Source organism: Spermophilus citellus (assembly GCF_964194105.1).
Source record: "Spermophilus citellus genome assembly, chromosome: 6".
Lineage (NCBI taxonomy): Eukaryota > Metazoa > Chordata > Mammalia > Rodentia > Sciuridae > Spermophilus > Spermophilus citellus.
Window position 1 is genome coordinate 84,125,903 of NC_138187.1, and position 21,500 is coordinate 84,147,402.

The 21,500-nt window shown below is 39.5% G+C and overlaps 1 protein-coding gene across 2 annotated transcripts in view; it reads right to left on the reverse strand.

The window, feature by feature from the left end:
• Positions 1–21,500, reverse strand: part of DHTKD1 (dehydrogenase E1 and transketolase domain containing 1) — a 45,409-nt gene that overhangs the window by 23,190 nt on the left and 719 nt on the right. For both annotated transcript variants that reach the window (XM_081299004.1, XM_081299003.1), the window contains exons 2-7: positions 12,908–13,063; positions 9,693–9,904; positions 8,727–8,921; positions 6,868–7,137; positions 2,427–2,598; positions 1,434–1,632 (exon numbers count right to left, since the gene is read on the reverse strand). In XM_081299004.1, coding sequence (XP_081155130.1) covers positions 1,434–1,632; positions 2,427–2,598; positions 6,868–7,137; positions 8,727–8,921; positions 9,693–9,904; positions 12,908–13,063 — 1,204 coding nt within the window. The remainder of the gene's footprint in view (positions 1–1,433; positions 1,633–2,426; positions 2,599–6,867; positions 7,138–8,726; positions 8,922–9,692; positions 9,905–12,907; positions 13,064–21,500) is intronic.

A 21,500-nucleotide genomic window follows, 5' to 3' on the forward strand; every position in this document is an offset into this window, starting at 1 on the left:
GTTTGTATAATCCTTTAAGTTGTATAATCCTTTAAGTCTGTTTACATGTATTATCACATTTAATCCTGACAAGAATGAGAAGTAGGCAGGATTGGTGTTTTACATGGGGCCTGAGGCACATGGAGTCCGGCAACTGCTCAGCCCTGAGCTAACCCAGAACCCAGCTTTGTTCCTCTAGGAACAGAACTCTTCTGCTATGTCCAGAAAGGCCTGTCAAATGTCACTGAGTTTGCTCCTTGGCTGTAATGTATGCCTACGAGCAAACAGAATGAAGGAGGGGTATCTAATTAATTTCTAGTATCTAGAAAAAGAAAATGCCAAAGAAACAGTTGGGATTAATTTTAATAATGTATTTTGGGGGCTGAGGCTGTGGCTCAGAGGTAGAGCACTCGTCTTACATGTGTGAGGCTCTGGGTTCGATCCTCAGCACCACATAAATAAAATAAAAAGGTATTGTGTCCACCTACAACTAAAATTTTTTTTAAAAAATAATAATAATATTTTTTCTTTAAACCAACATATAAAAAATACTGCCATTTCAATACCCAATCAATATAGAAAACTTGGAGATACTTTGCCTTTCTATTTCACATGCTAAGTCTTTGAAATCTGGTGTGTTTGCTATACTCACAGCGCATCTGCCTCAGGCCTGGCCACACTTCAAGTGCTCAATAATCATTTAATGGCTAGTGGCTTCTGTACTTGGACAGCACAAATCTAAGCCTTCATTAAAACCCTTTGTGGGCTGGGTGTGGTGGCATATGCCTATAATCCCAGCTAAACAAGAAGTTTAGGCAGAAGGATTGCAAGTTTGAGTCCATCTTGGGCAACTTAGTCTCAAAATTAAAAATAAAGTTGGCTGGGGATGGAGCTCAGTGGTAGAGCACTTTGCCTTGCATGTGGGAGGTCCTGGGTTCAATCTCCAGTATCACAAAAACAATAAATGCTTTTGTTACTTCCTAGCTATGTGGCAGTCCTTTTCCTAATCCTTACAATGCCACCCTCAGCTCAGGCATTAAGAGGCTCAGGCAAGGCTTTGCCTAAGTGCTCTGACCTCAGTCTTCCCATCTGCTAAGTGAGTTGTTAAGCTGCCTCTTCTCTATTCAATAAATAAATATGTGGAGTTTGAAAAATATGGGAAGCTCTCCTGAGACCCACAAGGCGACCATCCCAGTTTGCCCAGGACCATCGCAGTTCGGCACTGAAACTCTCATGTTATAAACAAACCAAGGAAGTTGGTCACCCTATCTAAGAGCATCTATTAAATATTACAGGGTCAGGGGTATAACTCAGTGGTGAAGCATTTTCTAACATGTGCAAGGCCCTGGGTTTGATCCCCAGCCCTGCAAAATACTGACAAAAACTATAACCACCACAATGACATAAGCACTGTAAGGTCAGGGGATATATTAAACAAAGGCTTATAGTTGTACCTGATGATTTTGTACATGGCCGGGTTGGTGAAGAAAGGCTCATCCAGCTCATTGTGGCCCCATTGCCGGTAGCACAACAAATCAACAATCACATCCTTGCGGAATTGGCGCTGATATTCAAAAGCCAGTCGTGTGGCCCGGACTACTTCCTCTGGCCTGTCTCCGTTGACGTGGATGATGGCACAGCCCACGAGCTTCCCTGAAGAAGGGGTGGCCGAGATGCAGTCAGTCAGTTAACTTGGGATGACATTAGCACCCTGCCACCCTGGTCCCCTGAGTGACTGCCTACTTGGGAAGACATTCCAAGTCCTCAAAGGTAGCTAGGTCTGGTTGTTAATGGTTCAAACAAACTCATAATTCATACAGGGCTTCCAATAGTTAACGTTATACCTGTTAATGTATGTCAAGTGTTAAATGCTTTCCAGTACCTGGTATGCAATAATTAACATTTGTTATTGTTATTCTGTCATCTTTCTGCCTGAGAAAAAATGATCAGTAAAGGATGCATCCTAGAAAAAGATTGCTTTTCTCCAAAGAGAAGTTTCAGAATGGATCCTCACTATTCCTATCAGATTAATCACAAAGCACTCACAAAAGAGAGCAGGTCCTACCATCTAACAATTATTGTAACTCAGTGAAATAGGAGGGGATAATGAAATTCCTGCTCCTCTCTTAAGACAGCTTATTTTTAGAAGTTAACACAAGTCTTTTTCTTATTTCCTTAAATTTAAAGATCATACTCAGGGCTCATAATACAGCTCAGTGGCAGAGTGCTTGCCTAGCATGCACAAGGCCCTCAGTTCCAACCTCAACACCCAAAACAAAAGAATAAATTAAATAAAGACTACATTCAGACTTTAGAGGAAATGTTAACTTGGCAACTGTTGGTGACTACTGTTCATATCTGATCCAAAATTAAAAACTGAATAACTATAAGTTTCTCTAGGAATTCCTTGTCTGACCCAGCAACAGCAATTCTCCTGTGTTACATACCAATGTCACTAGAGTATAAAGAAGACCTTCCTCTTTCGGCTGGAGTGGTGTAACCCAGTTGGTTATTGACAATCAAATGGATACTCCCACCAATTCTGAAATGTGGGAGATTAGAGAGCGTAAATGTTTCAAGAACAATCCCTTGACCACAGAAAGAAGCATCGCCGTGAACCTAAAACATGGGGCAGGGTATGGGGAGAAAAAGAATATAAGAGATTAAGAAATTGAAGTTTTCAGATCAGAATAAACTATTAAAAATACTAACAGGAATAACAAATGACCACCCTCTCACCACTCCTTTGCCTTCCTAATATGCAGGTTAAAGGATTTTCTAGAATGGTTAGGCTGACCTCAAAAACAACTTTCAAAGATAACTCGATGCATCTTTTTCCTCTACCTTGTATCACCACCTATACTCATCACTTCAGCAAACCTTCTAGAACATTCAGCAGCACCACAGGAGGAAGGGCTGTTGCAGATGCAAAGAGAAAAATCAGCTTTAGGAACTCTTGCATGAAAAGAGCCTGCAAACGTAAGGAATAGTGCAAGCTTTGAACCCCTCCTACCCCCAATCACCTTGTCCACCAAAGAGAGACTGCATCAAGTTCCCATCACTAATCCTGGGTGCCACAACGAATATGAGAGTGAAGTGACAACAAAGACAAGGAGGTACAGGAGAAAAGCACACCACACATAAATGGAAAGAGGGTTTGAGGACAAAGCATTATATTATTATAGGAGAATGTCTAAAATGTTATTCTTCCAGAATATTCAAAGCCTGCTTGATTGGACTATTATTCCAAAACTTAGTAAACAAGGTGATAGAAAAAGGAGGTTTGGGGGTTTTGGGGGGTAGGGGGTAGGGGGAGAGGTTATTTTTACATTTAAAGCAAATAATAAAGGAATAGTAGATTTTAGAATATGAGCTCTGACTTCCTTTTTCTTTTTCTTTCTTTTCTTTTTTTCTTTTCTTTCTTTTTTTTTCTTATCTTTTTTTTTTTTTTTTTTTTTTTTGTGTGTGTGTGTGTGTGTGCTTAGGATTGAGTCCAGGTGTGCTTTACCACTGAGCTACAACCCCAGCCCTTTTAATCTCTAGTTTGAGAGAGAATCTTGATAAGTTGCTTATATCCTTGCTAAATTGCTGAGGCTAGCCTCAAACTTGTGATGCTCTTGCCTCAGCCTCCCAAGTCACTCCTGAGTAGCCTGGCTCTAAGGACTTCTCACTAAATGATGATTATCATAAATAGCCAAATTCCTGAGCTAAATAAAATGATTCTCTATGCCCTAACATAATGTAACCATTGAACCTAAGTAACCAAACCAAATATGTAAAGCCAGAAGGTGCAAAGATAGGATTTGAATTTAGGAATTCTTAATTCCAGAGTTTTTGTCTTTTCTTCACTATGGTACATTATAAAGTCCAATACTTAAGCAGGGTGTGGTAGTGCACACCTATAATCCCAGGTACTCAGGAGGCTGAGGCAGGAGGATCACCAAATTTGAGGCCAGCCCCATCAACTTAGAGTCTGTCTCAAAAATAAAAGGAAAAGGTTTGGGGATGTATCTCAGTGGTAGAACATCCCTGGGTTCAATCCCCAGTACTGCAAAAATATTTTTTAATACAAATAAAGTCCAATACTCAGTATACACAGGGTCAAAGTTTCTTTTTTTTAATATTTATTTCTTGATTGTACACAATACCTTTATTTTGTTTATTTATTTTTATGTGGTGCTGAGGATCGAATCCAGGGCCTTTCACACGCTCTACCACTGAGCCACAGCTCCAATACAGGGTCAAGGGTTCTATCTGAGTACTCCTCCTCACCTTTAGGCCTCCTTGGCTATGACATCTTGTGGGACAATGTTGTAAAAAAGATCAGTACAACAAGAAAGAGAGATGTTTGCCTCTTCCGTGCCTTTTCAGAAATGTTCAGCATTACTCAGGTAATCTAATAAAAGATAACATCTATTAACAAATTGCATCATTTTCTCTTAATCCTAGGATTTATGTTTTTCTTTTAGTGGTATTGGGGATTAAACCCACAGTCTCGCACATGGTAGGCAATCACTGATACACATCCTCAGCCCTTTTTATCTTGAGACAGGGTCTCACTAAGATGTCCACACTGGCCCTGAACTTTTGATCTTCCTGCCTCAGCCTCTCTGGTCACTGGGATTATAGATGTGCATCATGGTGCCTGGCAATCTTCAGATTCTTGATGCTAAAGCATGTATATAGCATTTGCTGATTTTATTTTCCTTCTTAAACCTAAAGAGACCACTGTGCTCTGTTGATAAAGTTTTGGAGGAATAATTGTCCTCAAACATAAAAGCTGGGTAAGTTGGAAGCTTGCCAGTTAAATGCAAGGGTGAGGATGGGCAATGGAAGGGGAGTCATCTTGAAACATGCAGAAAATCACAACTGAGAATTCATTTCCATCAGTTCCAACTCAAAGATAAAACAGAAGACAGCCGGGGGTGCAGTGGCGCATTCCTGTAATCCCAGAGGCCCAGAAGCTGAGACAGAAGGATCTCGAGTTCAAAGTCAGCCTCAGCAATGGCAAGGTGCTAAGCAACTCAGCAAGACTCTGTCTCTAAATAAAATACAAAATAGGGCAGGGGATGTGGCTCAGTGGTTGAGTGCCCCTGAGTTCAATCCCCAGGACCCTGCCAAAAAACAAAAACAACAACAAACAGAAGACAAATAGAAAAAATTAGCACTAGAAATCTCACCCACCATTGTTTTACAGGGTTCAAATTTAGAAGCCCCATATAATTCAGAATCATGTATTTCACAAGGAAAGACATAAGGACATAGCAGGGCAAAAGACTTGGGGAAGACAAAACAGACAAAGGAAGGCAGTTAGTATTACATCTTTTTCCTTCCTTCCTCCCTTCCTTCCTCCCTCCCTTCCTTCCTTCCTTCCTTCAATAGGGATTGAACCCAGAGGCCCTGTACCACTGAACCACTGAGCTACACTCTCAGCCCTTATATTTATCTATTTTTTAAATTTTGAGTCATGGTCTTGCTAAGTTGCTGAGGCTGGCCTGGAACTTGGCTATTCTCCTGCCTCAGCCTCTTGGATTGCTGGGATCATAAGTGTGCTCCATTGAGCCTGGCAAAGTCACATCATTTTAAAGAAATGGTCATTTCACCCCTTGCTTCAAAATTCAATCTAAAGATATACTCAATGCACTAGGTAAATGTGAATGACTAAAATAGTTTAGAGATAATGAATTAAGTCAAGTGAAAGGTAAAGAGAATATATGGCTAATGATTAGACAATTTCTACTTAGAAATACTATACCATAATCAAATCCAATTCTGTCTATCCCCAACAAGTTTTATTATTATTCGCAACAAGTTTCAGGCCCATGAAAAATTAACATGAATAGGATAATGTGGCTGTTTCTGTACAGAGCAGAATATTCTATGGCATTACATATGTATCTACTTCTGTGGGGTTTGAAGACTCCATTACTGATATTGAGAATTAATTTTCTCCCAGAAGTTAAAGGTTCATATGTAATAAATGCTCATAGAAGAAAATTTGACCCATAGACTAAATCTCTGAATGATATTTGTTGGGTTACCAAAAATTGGGGGGGCGGATATATGAAGAAAGAGATACAATAATAATTTTTGTTTTCCTTAAAGCCAAAGGCATTCTTTTATTTTTCTAGGTGGTAGGGATCAAAATCAGGGCCTCACACATGTAAGGCAAATGCTCTATCTATCTTTGAGATACACCCCAATCCTAAAGTTTTTTAAACAAACCAGCAAACAAAGTAAATTCACATACTTAAAAAAAAAAAAAAAATATATATATATATATAAATACACACAGTGGATACAATATCTTTATTTTATATTTTTGTGGTGCTGAGGATTGAACCCAGTGCCTCATGCATGGTAGGCTAGCACTCTACTACTGAGCCACAAACCAGCCCCAAATCCACATTCTTATAGGTATGTTCATATGTGTTTTTTTTTTTAATTTTAATATTTATTTTTAGTTTTCGGCAGACACAACATCTTTGTATGTGGTGCTGAGGATCGAACCCGGGCCGCACGCATGCCAGGCGAGCGCGCTACCGCTTGAGCCACATCCTCAGCCCCCATATGTAGTTATACGTAATTTCTGAGAGGGCCACACTTTCAGAGAAGTGGTGACATACGTCCTTTTAGAAGGAGTAGCTCTGCCTATGGATTGTCCCTCAATCATATCAGGACAAGTGTAAGCACCAGGTTAAAGTCAGAAGCTCTGAGACTAGACTTCTTATCTGCTACTACATTTTTAAAACTCCAGAATTTTCTTTTCCCAAATGTTATCTTAATTTCATTTGAATGTCTATAACCTCCTGTAAGACCTATCAACCCAGACATTCCTTTTGTCTGTTTTTCCCAACTTTTGGCCTCACTTCCTGAAGCTACATTTACCTGTAAGCAAATGACTTTGTCCCCAGGCTGAGCAGAACCATCCAGAGAGTAGTCTCCATCCTGTCGAGACTGCTGCCTGCCACGGGTTTTCCCAACAGCCACCGGGTTAACGGCTTCAAGGTGTGAGGGGTTAGGTAGCATTGTCACATGGAGGGGATGATGGGCACCAAAGTCCAGGTCCACAGAGGAGGTCAGGTGAGACAGGACATCTCCAGTGGCTGAGAAATTTTCTGGAAATTCACTCAAGCCTTGCATTTTACGGAACATAAGCTATTATGAATAAACATACAAGAAAGTGTCTTTTAATACAGTGGAGACTACGGAAAAGGTGGTTAGCTTAAATAATCCAATAAAAATGTCATGTAAATGCTTTTCTAGTTATTATAAATATGAATCATTTAAAGGCAGGCACAGAACCATTTGGAGAGCTTCTGAATCAAATGAAGTGCCAACATTTTATTTTATTTTATTTTTTTGTAGTTGGACACAATATCTTTATTTTATTTATTTTTATGTGGTGCTGAGGATCGAACCCATGGCCTTGCCCATGCTAGGCAAGTGCTCTACCACTGAGCCATAACCTCAGCCCAGAAGTGCCAACATTTTAAGAGGGGACAAAATCACAGCAAAACAAACACACACACAGGTGGTCTCTCTTTCTCTTTTTGTTGCACGGGGCTGGGGATTAAACTCAGAGCCTGGTGCACACTACACAAGTGCTCTACCGCTGTGGGAAGCCATTCTCGCACGTGATTGGGCACCTCCCGGATTGGGTGTGAGGCGTTCTGGCCAAACCGGGTCGGAGCTATCCCCACCCTCTCCAGGTGTGAGAACCTGTCCATGTGGAGATGTGACTGACTACTGACCCTGAGGCCAATCACTGACCCTGACCTTGGAATGCTGCCCCCCTCGACCTTCATTGGATGGAATTTTCCCCTGAATTTCTTGTTTCCTAATAAAAGGCCACTCCCTGGCGTGCTCTCTCTCTCTTTCCTGCTAGCCCTGAGTAAGCCTTGCTGCCCCACCAGGTGGTTTGAGGTGAGAGCCAGAGAGGTGAGAGCCGACTGGGACCTGGTCATAGAAAAAGGTAATTTAGTCTGTGTGTTTTATTTTGATCTCACTAGTTAACTTCTATGCCACGAACCTCTTTAATGAAACCAGTGTGCTGGTCGCCTGGTGGATACCACTGAGCTACACCCCCAGCCCTTGTGTGGTCTCTTGAAATAACAATGTGTTGTTAGTATTAATACAACCTATTATCTATAAACTCTGCCAATAAATGGATCCATGACTTCTGATAAGCAAAAATTGTATAAAATTGCATAGATCTCTGTTTATTTGAATAATTGGCAAAAAATGAGAAAAGCATACTGAAAGAACAGAATTAAGCTCTATTTACATCATCCTTGAGGAAACAAACTTTGCAGAGAGAAGAAAGAATCCATACAGAGAAAATCAACTCAAATACTATTTCTGCCTATCAACGTTTTTTTTTCTCCCCTTCGGTACCTGGGATTGAACTCAGGGATGCTTAACCACTGAGACACATCCCCAGCACTTTTTTGTATCTTATTTAGAGATAGGGTCTTACTGATTTACTTAGGGTCTTGCTAAGTTGATGAAGCTGGCTTTGAACACTTGATCCTCCTGCCTCAGCCTCCCAAGGTACTGGTATTACAGGTGTGTGCCACTGTGCCTGGCCTCTGCCTGTCAACATTAACTTCCACCCATTCACTAAGCTAGTTCCTGGTCCAACTGCTCATGTTCATAGCTGGCTTTCTACAGGTAATTCTTGACACTATTTTTATTCTGTTACAGTCCATTCTACAGTGTTGGTGAGAAACAAAGAAAGAACTTACCTCTGGAGGTAATTGCAGAAGACCTGTCAATAAATTCAGCCTCCCTCTATGGGGCATCCCAATAATGACATCAGTTATCCCGCTGAAGGCTGACATTTTCAGCAACTCATGGAAAAAGCCCATCATGCTTTCAGCCCCTTCCCCTCCATATCGCTTCACGGTGGCAAACTTGGTGGCCAAAAAGTGGTCAAATTCCTATAGAACATCACACCAGACATATTAGCTTCTGAGAAATGACATCTGCTCAGATGAAAGGCAGGGAAGTTTACATGTGTTGCAAAACTACCCCACATTCTCCCAGTGGCTGCAGCAGCACCCCTTTAATACATATCTCAGGGAGACAGCAATCCAGGACAGCTCTGCCAAGGACCCTAGACCCAGTAGGGACTGGTGGAATTAACATACTCCAAGAAGAACCCCCTTAAGTATGTGTGTCCTTCCAGACTAGGGGCCAGGCCTTAGATCTTCATTGCCTCTCCCAGAACATTATCTTCTGCAGAGGGCTCTATGACACTATTTAATTGAGGTCATACACTACTCAACTATCCAAACTACTGGCAAGAGGCTGCTTGTCATCTTAACATGCCTTAGCTCTATCATGGTCACAGCAGAAATTTGGTCCCATAAATTTATATCAAGAACCTCTTCCATAATAGTCTTTTGATCACTTCAGGAAACAAAAAGAAAAGTAAAACTTAAGTCTTTTGTCATCTTTTATGGTGTAAGTAGACAAATAGATAAAAGTACTTTGAAGAAAAGCAACAGCTCAAATGTCTGGTGGTCTATTTCTTTTTCTACTTAGAATAAAAGTGATATGTGTTATATGGTCTCTTATGTTGAACCAATGGGGGGCAACTATGGATGTGTTCAGAGAGTTAATGCTTTAAATTCCTCTCTTCAGTAGCTATCTATCTTGTTAGGAAATGAGCTGACCTTTTCCATTGATATTATCTGCTTCTTTTATACCTGAGACTCTAGCATTAATTTTGACAGATGTTTTCGCTCTTCTGTGGTAAATGTCTCCTTCTTCAGCTCCTCGAACCGCCTGGCAAACCAGTCTTTCTCCTCCTGGCTCTGAAGTTGGGCGGTTTCAATAGAAATTGGCCCACAGTAGATTTCGTTGAGATAGGCTAATACTTCCTCAAGAGAGGCCTTTTCCTTCCCCATGTTCAACAGTCCTAGGAAATAGAATCAAAAGGATCATTTCAAAGAAAAGTCAACCATGCAGTAAATTAGTTCTGGAACATACTTGTTTCAATTCAGAGCTCTTCATACTAGTAACTTGAGTCATTATCAATGCTTCTTTTTTTCTCCTTCCTTCCTTCCTTCCTTCCTTCCTTCCTTCCTTCCTTCCCTCCTTCCCTCCTTCCCTCCTTCCTTCCCTCCTTCCCTCCTTCCTTCCTTCCCTCCTTCCTTCTTTTTTGTCCTTTTTTTTCCTTTGTGGCGCTGCATTATTGATTCCAGGGCCTCATACATGCTGGGTAAGTGCTCTACCACCAAGCTGCATCCCTACTTCTACCTAAATTTTTCTAAAGGCAAAATTAAGGGAGAAAACAACAACAACCTTTCTTCATAAGAATAAAACCATGCTACTTTTTGCCAATTTTTTTAAGAGAGAGAGAGAGAGAGTTTTTAATATTTATTTTTTAGTTTTCAGTGGACACATCTTTATTTTATTTTTATGTGGTGCTGAGGATTGAACCCAGCGCCCCGTGCATGCCATGCGAGCGCATTACCACTTGAGCCACATTCCCAGTCCCCAAATTTTGATTCAATAGCAATTTCAAATTAAAATTTAAAATCTTTGGGCCTGGATGTAGCTCAGTGATAAAGCTCTTGCCTAGGATGTATAAGGCCCTGGGGTCAATCCCCAGACTACTACTACTACTGCTGCTGCTACTACTACTACTACTAATAATAATAATAAAAATAAATTTGAAACCTACTTTTCATCTGCTTTATAGCTACAAATCATATATCCTGTCTTTTTCTGAAATAGCTAATAAAATGTTCATCTTATTAATGTCTATAAAGCTATATCTATTACTGAGTAATTGGTCTTGATGTGAAGTTAAGCACCAATTAATATAAACAGAAAAGCAATGTTTTAAGGTAAAAGGAAACTGATGTGGGGGCTGGAATTGTGGCTCAATTGTGGTAGAGTGCTTGTCTAGCATATGCCAGGCCCTGGGTTCAATCCTCAGCACCACATAAAAATAAATAAAATAAAATAAAGGTATGGTTTCCAACTACTTAATTTTTTTTTTTAAAAAAAGGATGCTGATGTGGTGTCCCTGAATGTCAGTCAAAGAAAGGGGAAATTTGCACGTGGCATTAGCTCATCACCATATCAGTTATCAGTCACTTGCTTAATCTTGCAACAATGGTTTAATAAACCAGTATTTATTTTACGTTGTTAATGGTTTCTTAGAATAAACTTTAAATGTTTGATATTGATTATTTAATCTATAAAAATTGCTTTGATGAGGTTGAGGCAGGAGAATAGAGAGTTCAAAGCCAGCCTCAGCAAAAGCAAGGCGCTAAGCAACTCAGTGAGACACTGTCTTTTTTTTTTTTTTTTTTTTTGAGAATTTTAATATTTTATTTTTTAGTTTTCGGCAGACACAACATCTTTGTTTGTATGTGGTGCTGAGGATCAAACCCGGGGTGGCACGCATGCCAGGCCAGCGAGCTACCGCTTGAGCCACGTCCCCAGCCCGAGACACTGTCTTTAAAAAAAATACAAAACAGGGCTGGGGATGCAGCTCCGTGGTAAAGTGCCACAGAGTTCAATCCCCGGTGCCAAAAAAAAAAATTGCTTTGATGATGCATAACTTCTCTTTGCTTCACTTTTTGGTTCATAAAATGGGGATAATCAATGTACTTCAGGGGGTAGTTGTGATGATGAAATGAGGTAAAAACCCCAAAGTCCATGAAAGGATGAAGGAATACACAAAATGTGTTACAGCTGCACAATGGAATGTTAGTCAGCCAATCAAAGAATGAAAGTATTGATTACAACATGATTAACTTTGAAAACATATGCAAAGCAAAAGAAGCCACACAGTTTACGATTTCATTTATATCTGAGGGGCTGGGGTTATGGCTCAGCGGTAGAGCATTCGCCTAGCATGTAGGAGGCCCTGGGTTCGATCCTCAGCACCACATAAAAATAAATAAATAAAGTAAAGCTATAAAAAAAAATGTAGATCTAAGACACAGAAAGTAGATTAATGGTTGCCAGGGATTGGGGAGGTGGCAGAATGGAAGGTAACTCTTTAACGGGTACATAGTTTCCTTTTGGATGATGTAAATGTTCTGGAAATAGATTGATGGCTATACATTATTAACTTTGAAAAATAAAATGTGGGGGGCTGGAGTTGTGGCTCAGCGGTAAAGTGCTCGTCTAGCACATGCAAGGCTCTGGGTTCAATCCTCAGCACCACATAAAAATAAAATAAAGGTATTGTGTCCAACTACAACTAAAATAAAATATTATAAATAAATAAATAAATAAAATGTGGGCTGGGGATGTGGTTCAGTGGTTCAGAGTTTGCCTGAAAAGTATGCCTGAGGTCCAGGGTTCCATCCCCAGCACCACAAAAAGATTTTAGGAAATAACATGAGAGAGATGGCTGGGGTTGTGGCTCAATGGTCGAGTGTTTGCCTCACATGCATGAGGGACTGGGTTCGATCCTCAGCACCACATAAAAATAAATAAATAAAATAAAGATGTTGTGTCCACCTACGGTCAAAAAAAAAAAAAATTAAAGAAAAAAGAAAGAAAGAAAATAACATGAGAGAAAACCCCAAGATCATGATTGTACTCCAGACCCCTCCCCAACCTTTTTAAGTTCCCTGGTTGGGAAAGAAAACAGGGTGAAAGGCTACAGACTTTAGAATAGAAGCAGACCTGGGTTTTCTTTCCTTTTCTAAATGCAAGTCCTTCTAAATTTTGAAAAATTCCTTCAGGCCACACTCACTTTAATACATATACATATCATCTTCTGCTACTTGATAGCTACAAATTACTTAAATTCCCCGAGAGGGAACTGAAGATGCTTCCTTCTTTCCTCACTGGGCCAGAAGCCTCAGCGGGATGCACAGGTTCTTTAAGAAAATAGCAAGGAGCTGCACTTCTTTGGGGTAGCTCTCCTTTCCCTCCACAGGGATCATCTTACCTGCAGTATTGAAGGGCCCATGCAGGGTCTGCACCAGGGCTTGGATTTCAGGCACGGTGTCCAGCAGGGCTTGTCCAGTAAAGAGGGGATTGATTTTGGCAGCTTTATGACCGTGCTCACAATATACCGCCACTAACCTGGCAAGGCCATGATCAACTAAATCAGGGGAGAACAAAACAAACCAGTGAGAGAGATGCCCCCCCCCCCAAAAAAAAAGGCTTTCTTAGACATTTTTGACACTGCTCCTACCCACATCTAACATCATCTTTCAAGATTAAAGATTATCAGAATCCAGGCAAACATGCTTATTTCCTTGTTTATCTCAGGATAGACTGCAGGGGGTGGGGTGGAGTGGTGGTGGTGGTGGTAATAGAACTCTGAAAACAACTATACATATATGCATAATTATTAGAAAGGAACACACCAAATTAAAAACAAATATTAAAATGCTGAGATCGGGGCTGAGGATGTGGCTCAAGTGGTAGCGCGCTTGCCTGGCATGCGTGCAGCCCGGGTTCGATCCTCACCACATACCAACAAAGATGTTGTGTCTGCCGAGAACTAAAAAAAATAAATAAATAAAATAAAATAAAATGCTGAGATTACAGGGAGTCCTCTTTCTCTCCTAGTTGTTCGAGATATTTTTAGACCTTATTTTTTTTAATATTTATTTTTTAGTTTTAAGTGGACACAATATCTTTATTTTATTTTTATGTGGTGCTGATAATCGAACCCAGTGCCTCAGGCATGCTAGGCGAGCATGCTACCACTTGAACCACATCCCCAGCCCTAGACCTTATTTTTTACATTAAAAAACATAGATAGGTCAAACTATAAAATAGTTCCTTATTTCTTTTCACTTTTCCTTTTTCCTTTTTTTTCCAGACAGGATTTCACTAAGTTGCTCAGGTTGGCCTCAATTTTGATCCTCCCCCCCACTTCCTGAGTAGCTGGAATTACAAGATTTCACCCCCATGCCTGGCTACATTTTCTTATTTCGTTAAGATCCCAGGTACATGGTTATTTTATAAAACTGTAGATTAGGAAAAGGCCTAAATTATCTTGTCACTCACATAATGGGAAAAAAAAAATCCTTTCATAAAGCAGTAGATTAGTGATTAGCCTTTTCCTAAATGGGGGTCATCTTTCAATGAATTCAACTCTGAGACTATTTTAAATTGAGGACAAAAACCATTTTTCTTTCTTTTTCTACATGTAAGTCCTTCATGTCCACATTCAATCTTCAGTTGAAGTATTCTTACCTATACAGAACACAAACCCCTAAAGATCAACAGATCAATGGAAGGCATACTTTTTTTTTTTTTTTTTTTACTATTTTATTTTATTTTCAGAACCGCCCCCCCCCCAAATTGCTACCATCTTTCAAAATTTCAAATGTCTATTTTATAAATAAGTACTGACATGGAATGATTAGAACCATATATGCCCTTGGATTTGGTTTCTATTACTGTCAAAATGTACCTCTTCTCTCATCACAGGTGTAGTGAGGAAAGAACAGGGAAGTATTGAATATTTGTAGGAGATGCTCACACCTATATGCAGTTATGTGGATCTATGTATGTCAACATTCCCAGAGTTAACTCTGAATGACTCCCTTCCTGAATCTTAGTTGTTCAACATGTCCTTCAGTTGGAGGAGATATCCTTATATTTTTCAAATAAGTCCATCTTTGTTTAAAATAGCCAGAGTTGGTTTGTGTAGTTTGTGACCAAAGTGAATTTAGCTGATTATTTTTTTTAATTATGGTAATATCATCTATCTATATCAGTTTTTTTTTTCTCTGCTCAAAGCAAACATGGTGTTAGGAGACACCGAATACTGTTCTGTTTCAAGGAAGCAAAATACTCATATTAGCCAGCATGAAGCAGTTCAAACTCAAGGTAGCCAGGCATGGTGGCTGCCTGTAATCCCAGCTACTCAGGATGCCAGGTAGGAGGATCAAAGTTCCAGGCCACCCTGGATAACTTAGTGAGACCCTCTCTCAAACTAAAAAAATTTTTTTTTCAAAGAGAGAGAGAGAGAGAGAGAGAGAGAGAGAGAGAGAGAGAATTTTTTTTAATATTTATTTTTTAGTTCTCGGCGGACACAACATCTTTGTTTGTATGTGGTGCTGAGGATCGAACCCGGACCGCACGAATGCCAGGCCAGCGCGCTACCGCTTGAGCCACATCCCCAGCCCTCACACTAAAAATTTAAAGAAAGAACTGGGGATAGATCTCAGTGGCAGAGGGCTTGTCTACCAAGCATGAGGCCCTGGGTTCAATCCCCAGTACCAATAAATAAATAAATAAATAAGTCAATATACATCTTTTTCAACATCTGCTCATAAACAGCTGCCCCAAAACAATCTAGACCATATCCACAGTTCCATTTCACTTAAGGCAGAATGTGCTTAAAGCAGGTGGAAGTTGAATATCCATAAATACTTTAAAGACTTCCAAGAATGATAATTTGATAAATGGAGCCTCTTAGAACTCTATTATGGCTGCCTCCAACTTCACCTCAGGAATCACATTAAAAGCCAAACAACTTTGTATCAGAACACTATATTCTGAACAGTAAACCCAGACCAGTTTATATAACACCTTCCAGTCCCACCTCAAAAACAATAGCCTTATAAAGTAAATTTATTTCACCAGATATTTTTCTTACAAAACAAAGAAACTTGAAGTAAAAAGTTTGCTCTGGTTCTTTCAGCTTTTTTAAAAAATTCTTTCTTAAATATTCTGTAAGATAGATAAGTAAGGGTCATAAATTTTTAATAAATTATAGTAACCATTTATTAAGTACATATTTTGTGAGTGTGTGTGTGTGTGTGTGTGTGTGTGTGGTGTGCATGTGTGTGGTACTGGGAATTAAATCCAGGGGGGACTCTAACACTTAGTGACATTCCCAGCCCATTTTTTAATTTTTTAAATTTTGAGACAGAGCCTTCTTAATGCCCAGGCTGGCCTTGAACTTGTGATCCTCCTGTCTCAGCCTCCCAGGTTGCTGAGATTGTAGATGGACAGCAGCCACACCTAGCTGAATACTAACTTGCTATTCACTTGGCTGGATTATTTTTTTTAATACACATTATTTTACCTAATCCTTGTAATGACTCTGAAATAGGTGACCTTATCCTCATAAGGGTAAACAGAGGTCCAAAGAGGCTAAGTGACTTGCAAAAGGTGACACAGGTAATAAAGAAGCTGGAATTTGAACTCTAATGTGTTTGACTTCAGTCCAGTTTCATCCATTAAAATACAATAAAAGCTTAAAAGGAAAGTCCTGGGGGCTGGGGATGTGGCTCAAGCGGTAGCGCGCTCGCCTGGCATGTGTGCGGCCCGGGTTCAATCCTCAGCACCACATACCAACGAAGATGTTGTGTCTGCCGAGAACTAAGAAATAAATATTAAAAAATTCTCTCTCTCTCCTCTCTCACTCTCTCAAAAAAAAAAAAAAAAAAAAAAGGAAAGTCCTGTTGCTATAGTTAAAGGAATGAGAGAAATAGATATTATTGAGACTTTTTTAAAATATAAGGGCTAACATCTTTAGATTTTCTCAGTCTGTATTTATGTTCTTGAATTTTCCTTATTTTTAAAAATTTAGATTTTCTTCAGACTTTCTCCTATGACTCCAATAAAGGTTCCTGCTATTTCCAACGTGGAACATCCCTACAACCTCACTTCAACTATCAATGCTCAAAGCTATAATCACTAAGTAGTTTGGAATCTGATGGCTTCCATCTCCTGATGGTCTATAAATTCTGCCATTTTAAAAAATAATGGAGGTGCCAAATTCACTTTGATGAAATCTGTATCAAATGAATCACCACCCCAAACACACCTCTAGTTTAAGTTGAATTTCTGATAAATAAATTCAAGTTTAATGCACAAGACCCTGGGTTCAATCCCACAACAAAAATTTTAAAGAAAAATAAATAGTTCAGGTTTACCTGGAAACTTGAGGTTTTTAAAGGCTGAAGTACAAGCTGTTACAAACAGCAAGCTACAAAAACACTCGTCATGGTTCAAACTTTAACTACTGAAACTACTGCCATCCAAAAGTTAACTAAAAGCAAACTCAGTATTTTTAAAAGGAAAAGGCAAATCTTGGTGAATAATGTGGTCATCCTAGATAGGCACTGATGTTAGCCAAGATACACATGAAGAAAGAAGACCGATGAAGTGCAAAGAAAACTAGGGAAACTCCCTAAGCTTGGCTATCCTCCTCCTACTTCACTGTGTCAGTTTTGATGTGTCCATGTCCAATAGAGTTTGCCCTTTAATTTCCTTTGCCAATACCAAAAAACTATATACAAGACCCATCACACTAACTCTGACCACTCCTTTCAACCAAGATGGTACCTTTCCTGACAATTAGTGGGCATTATAAAAAACACTACAGCCACTCAAACTGTGTCCTTGGACCCATCAGCCTCCACTGCCTCTTTTTATGGACTGGAGGCTGAATCCAGAAGTGCTTTATCACTGAGCTACATCCATAGCCCTTTCTATTTTTTATTTAGAGACAGAATCTCCCTGTGTTGATAAGGCTGGCCTCAAACTTGCTATCCTCCTGCCTCAGCCTCTGAGTCCCTGGGATTATAGGCATATGCCACCCCCCTACCCATTCTCCACCCCAGTGATCAGTCTCCTATCCCAATTAAAAGAATTAAGCATAAGCACATAGTTATACAGACTTAAGAGAAAAATCCATCAGCAAAGAGCATAATAATAATGTATCACCCAGTATATAAAGAACTTCTTCTCCTGTTATGGTTATACATAGAAAATTCAAATATACTAAACTCACAAATGAATTGCATATATAGAAGCCCATTTTTCTTTCTTTCTTTTTTGAGTTGCTGATAAACCTTATTTATTTATTTATTTAATTTATAGGTGGTGCTGAAAATCGAATCCAGTGCCTCACACTTGCTAGGCAAGTGCGCTACTGCTGAGCCACAGGCCCAGCCCCCGCTCCCATTTCTATTTCTTAGTAAGAAATATGAAGTCAAGATGGAACTACTTAATCAGCAAGCAGAGATTGAGGGAAATTCAGTTCCAATAACAGAAGGGAAGGGACTCTGAAGTCTCAGGAATTACAGTGCATAGCGTGACAATATTGAAAAACATGGGACTTAGGGAGAGATCTTTTTCAGGCTGGGAGTGCAGCACTTGCCTGGCATGTACAAGGTCACGAGTTCAATCTCCAAGTTCAATCTCCAACACGGGAAAACATTACAAGTAAAAACAGAAGATGTGATTCTGGAGAGGCTTTCTTAGTAGACTCAACCCTTCTTCAGCTGTAGTACCTTCTAATAGCATTCTTTTGTAGACAATGGGAGCAAACTTTTCCTTATAGAAAAATAAAGGGTGCTGACTTAACACCCTACAGCCTATTATTCAGATGGTTACAAGGTAAAATTTAGAGTGCACCACTGAATTTAGGGCATAGAAGTAGAAAACAAATGACTAAACTCTTTAGGCTTAATAATTGTCTAGATGAGATCTTCAACTGTGGCACCTGGGTTCTGGAATGACCAGAAAGAAAGACTGCAGATTTTGGAAGTTTATAAAAAAAAAATTTTGTACTGCCAAAGAAATCCCAACTCTGACCCAAACACACACACACACACACACACACACACACACACACACCTGCATTCGATGACCCTCTAAGGTAACTCTCAGGCTCCCAATTTTATCAAAAACAAAGTCGGCTGTGGCAGCTCTAAAGGAGTGCATAGTCTCCAGAGCCTACTTCAGTTTTAAGCACAGAAGATAATAAGGAAAAGCCCATGAGGCAAAGCCACGGAATGGACAAAACCAAATAGACTAGTGAACTTAATACATAACCACATGAAGCAGCTCTTATCATTCATTGCCCGATCAACAGGAATTGGTAACTGGTTTGAACCAGAGACTGTGGTAGGTTCCTCATTCTCTTTTAATATGTCTAAGAGGGTGTTGTTGTTTTTTTTGGGGGGGAGGGGTAAGGGGGAGATAATAAATGTGTATCTATGGAGTGGGTGGTAGTTCATAAAATTCCAGACCTAATAACCTTGAGCATGATTAAGAGGAGAAAAGAGGGCTGGGGTTGTGGCTCAATATTAGAGCTCTTGCCTAGCACGTGTGAGGCACTGGGTTTGATCCTCAGCAACACATAAAAAAAAAAAAATAAAGATATTATGTCCACCTATAACTAAAAAATAAATATTAAAAAAAGAGGAAAAGGAGATGAATATATGCATATACAGAAAGAAATGCTTAGAATATTTCAGTGGCCAAAGGAGTGTGTTGTGGTGGCCATTCCTAGAAGTTTTTCAATCTATTTTCTTCTTCATTCAGGGTAATTCTTGGCTGGTATATGGCTGCCCTGAATAAAGATCCTGCTTCACAATGTTTTTTTGCAGACATGTGTAGATAGCAACTAAGTTCTGGTCAATGGGGTGTTATTGAAGTCATATATGCAACTATCTTTTCCCCGTTCTCCCTCACGTCCTAGTAGAGAATGATAATCTACAAAAAGAATGCTGACAAAGTAACTTTCTAAAACAGAAAGAATAAAGACTGTCATAGACCTACATGCAATGGTTAATTTTGAAAAGTTATTCCATTTTTTTAAATTTTATTTTAAGTATTTTTAAAAAATAAAATGAAAATAAAGTTATTACCCTTAGCAAAACAGTCTTTAAGCCAAATCTTGTAACGGTGCCACAAATAATTGTTTCCAGGATTGATTTTAGTCTTCCCTCCCAGTACCACACATCATGATACCCCTGACCTGCAGTTCTAACTCAGTACTGGACTTTCAGATTTCACCAAGCATGTCACAAGAGGGCCAGTTCTCTACTAGTGAGGGAGTGGGAAGCAATTTGGTGATAATGGCGAGGGAGGGGGCTATACATAAAATCAATATTTTTCAAACCACACCAGCAGCCCAAAGCTCCCTAGATGATTCTGATAGTCTTCCAACTGAGAAAAACTGGCTTAGGTTTCTACAAGGAAAGCTTAATTCTCAGCTGCCAAGCTCTTTATAGGAATGAAATAGAAATTGCTGTCATGAAGAAAAATCCTGAAAGGAGATCACAATAGCTATGCGTGGCCCACACTAACATGACTTCAAATGAAAAAGGTATTGTCAAACTTGTCCTGCATATACATCCCCATGACTACAACTATGTTGGCTAAGCATGGTCATAGATCTCCTGCTAGAGAATCATGTAATGTGCATGATAAAAATATAAATTCCTGGGTTCAGGGTGTAGTTCAGTGGTAGAATACTTGCCTAGCAAGTCTGAGGCTCTCAGTTCAACACCCAGCACCACAAAAAGTAAGAACAACAAAAAAATCATATTCTTGGAACTTTACTTTAGATCACTGAACTAGAAACTGTGGGAGAAGGAAGAAGTGAAGGCTGAAAACTGGCATTTTAAATATTTAAGTCATTTTGAATGCACATTTAAGTTTGAGAACAATTAACATAAAATTATAGGGGGTTAAAGGTGCAGCTCAGTGATAAAGAGGGTCCTGGGTTCAATACCTAACATTGCCAAAAAAAGAAAAAGAGCAAAAATTCTAGACACTCAATTTGCAAAGTGAAATAAAATACCTAACATCTTATCTAAATGAAGAGATTAACAATCTAGGGCTTGCCTTGCATGCTGGAGGCACTGGGTTCAATTCTCAGCACCACATAAAAAAATAAATAAGTAAAACAAAGCTAGAAAGCTCAATTGATATTAAAAAAAAAAAAAATCTAGCCAGACACAGTCCCTGCAATCACAGCTACTGAAGAGGCTGAGGCAGGAGGACCCCAAGTCCAAAGTCTCCAAAATTTAGCAAGACACTGTCTTTAAATAAAAAGGGCTGGGAATGTGTAGCTCAGTGGTAAAGTGCTCCTGGATTCAATCTCAAGTACCCCCCCCCACACCACACACATACAAAAAAGATTAACAATCTTGTTGACCAAAATGCCTTCCCTAAAGAAACCCCACAAATTGGTCAACAAGATTGCACTTAAGAATTGAAGTTTATTTTAAGTGCCCCCTAAGGTAAAAATAAGGTGAAGAGCAAAATACTTAAGTTTCAGTGTGTGATGTAAGATCCAAAGGTCAGGTACTTAGAAGATAAAAAGAGATCTTAAACATCAATCTTACATTGGATAAAAAAATGCCAAATGTTTCCTCAAATAATCCATTTGCATTCATCTACTCTGAGGCTGAATACAGATAGAATAACTTTAAAGCATAAACCAAATGCTCAAAATTAGTCTCTTGCATGTAAGCATGGAACACAGATTCCAAAAACTGATATTCACATCTACTAATCCATTAAAACCACTAATGAGGGTTAGGAATGTGACTCAGCGGTAGAGTGCTTGCCTCACATGCCAGAAGTCCTGGTTCTATCCCCAGCACCACCACCCTCTTCCCATCCCACCCCACCCCCCAAAAAAGAAAGAAAAACAACAATAACAAAATCAACGACATGGTTCTAAGTTCAGCAAAGTTTTGAGCTCTGAAATTAAAGTGAAAGTCCAGTTAGATTGGCGACAAATAATAAGTGCTGCAGTCATCTAAAAC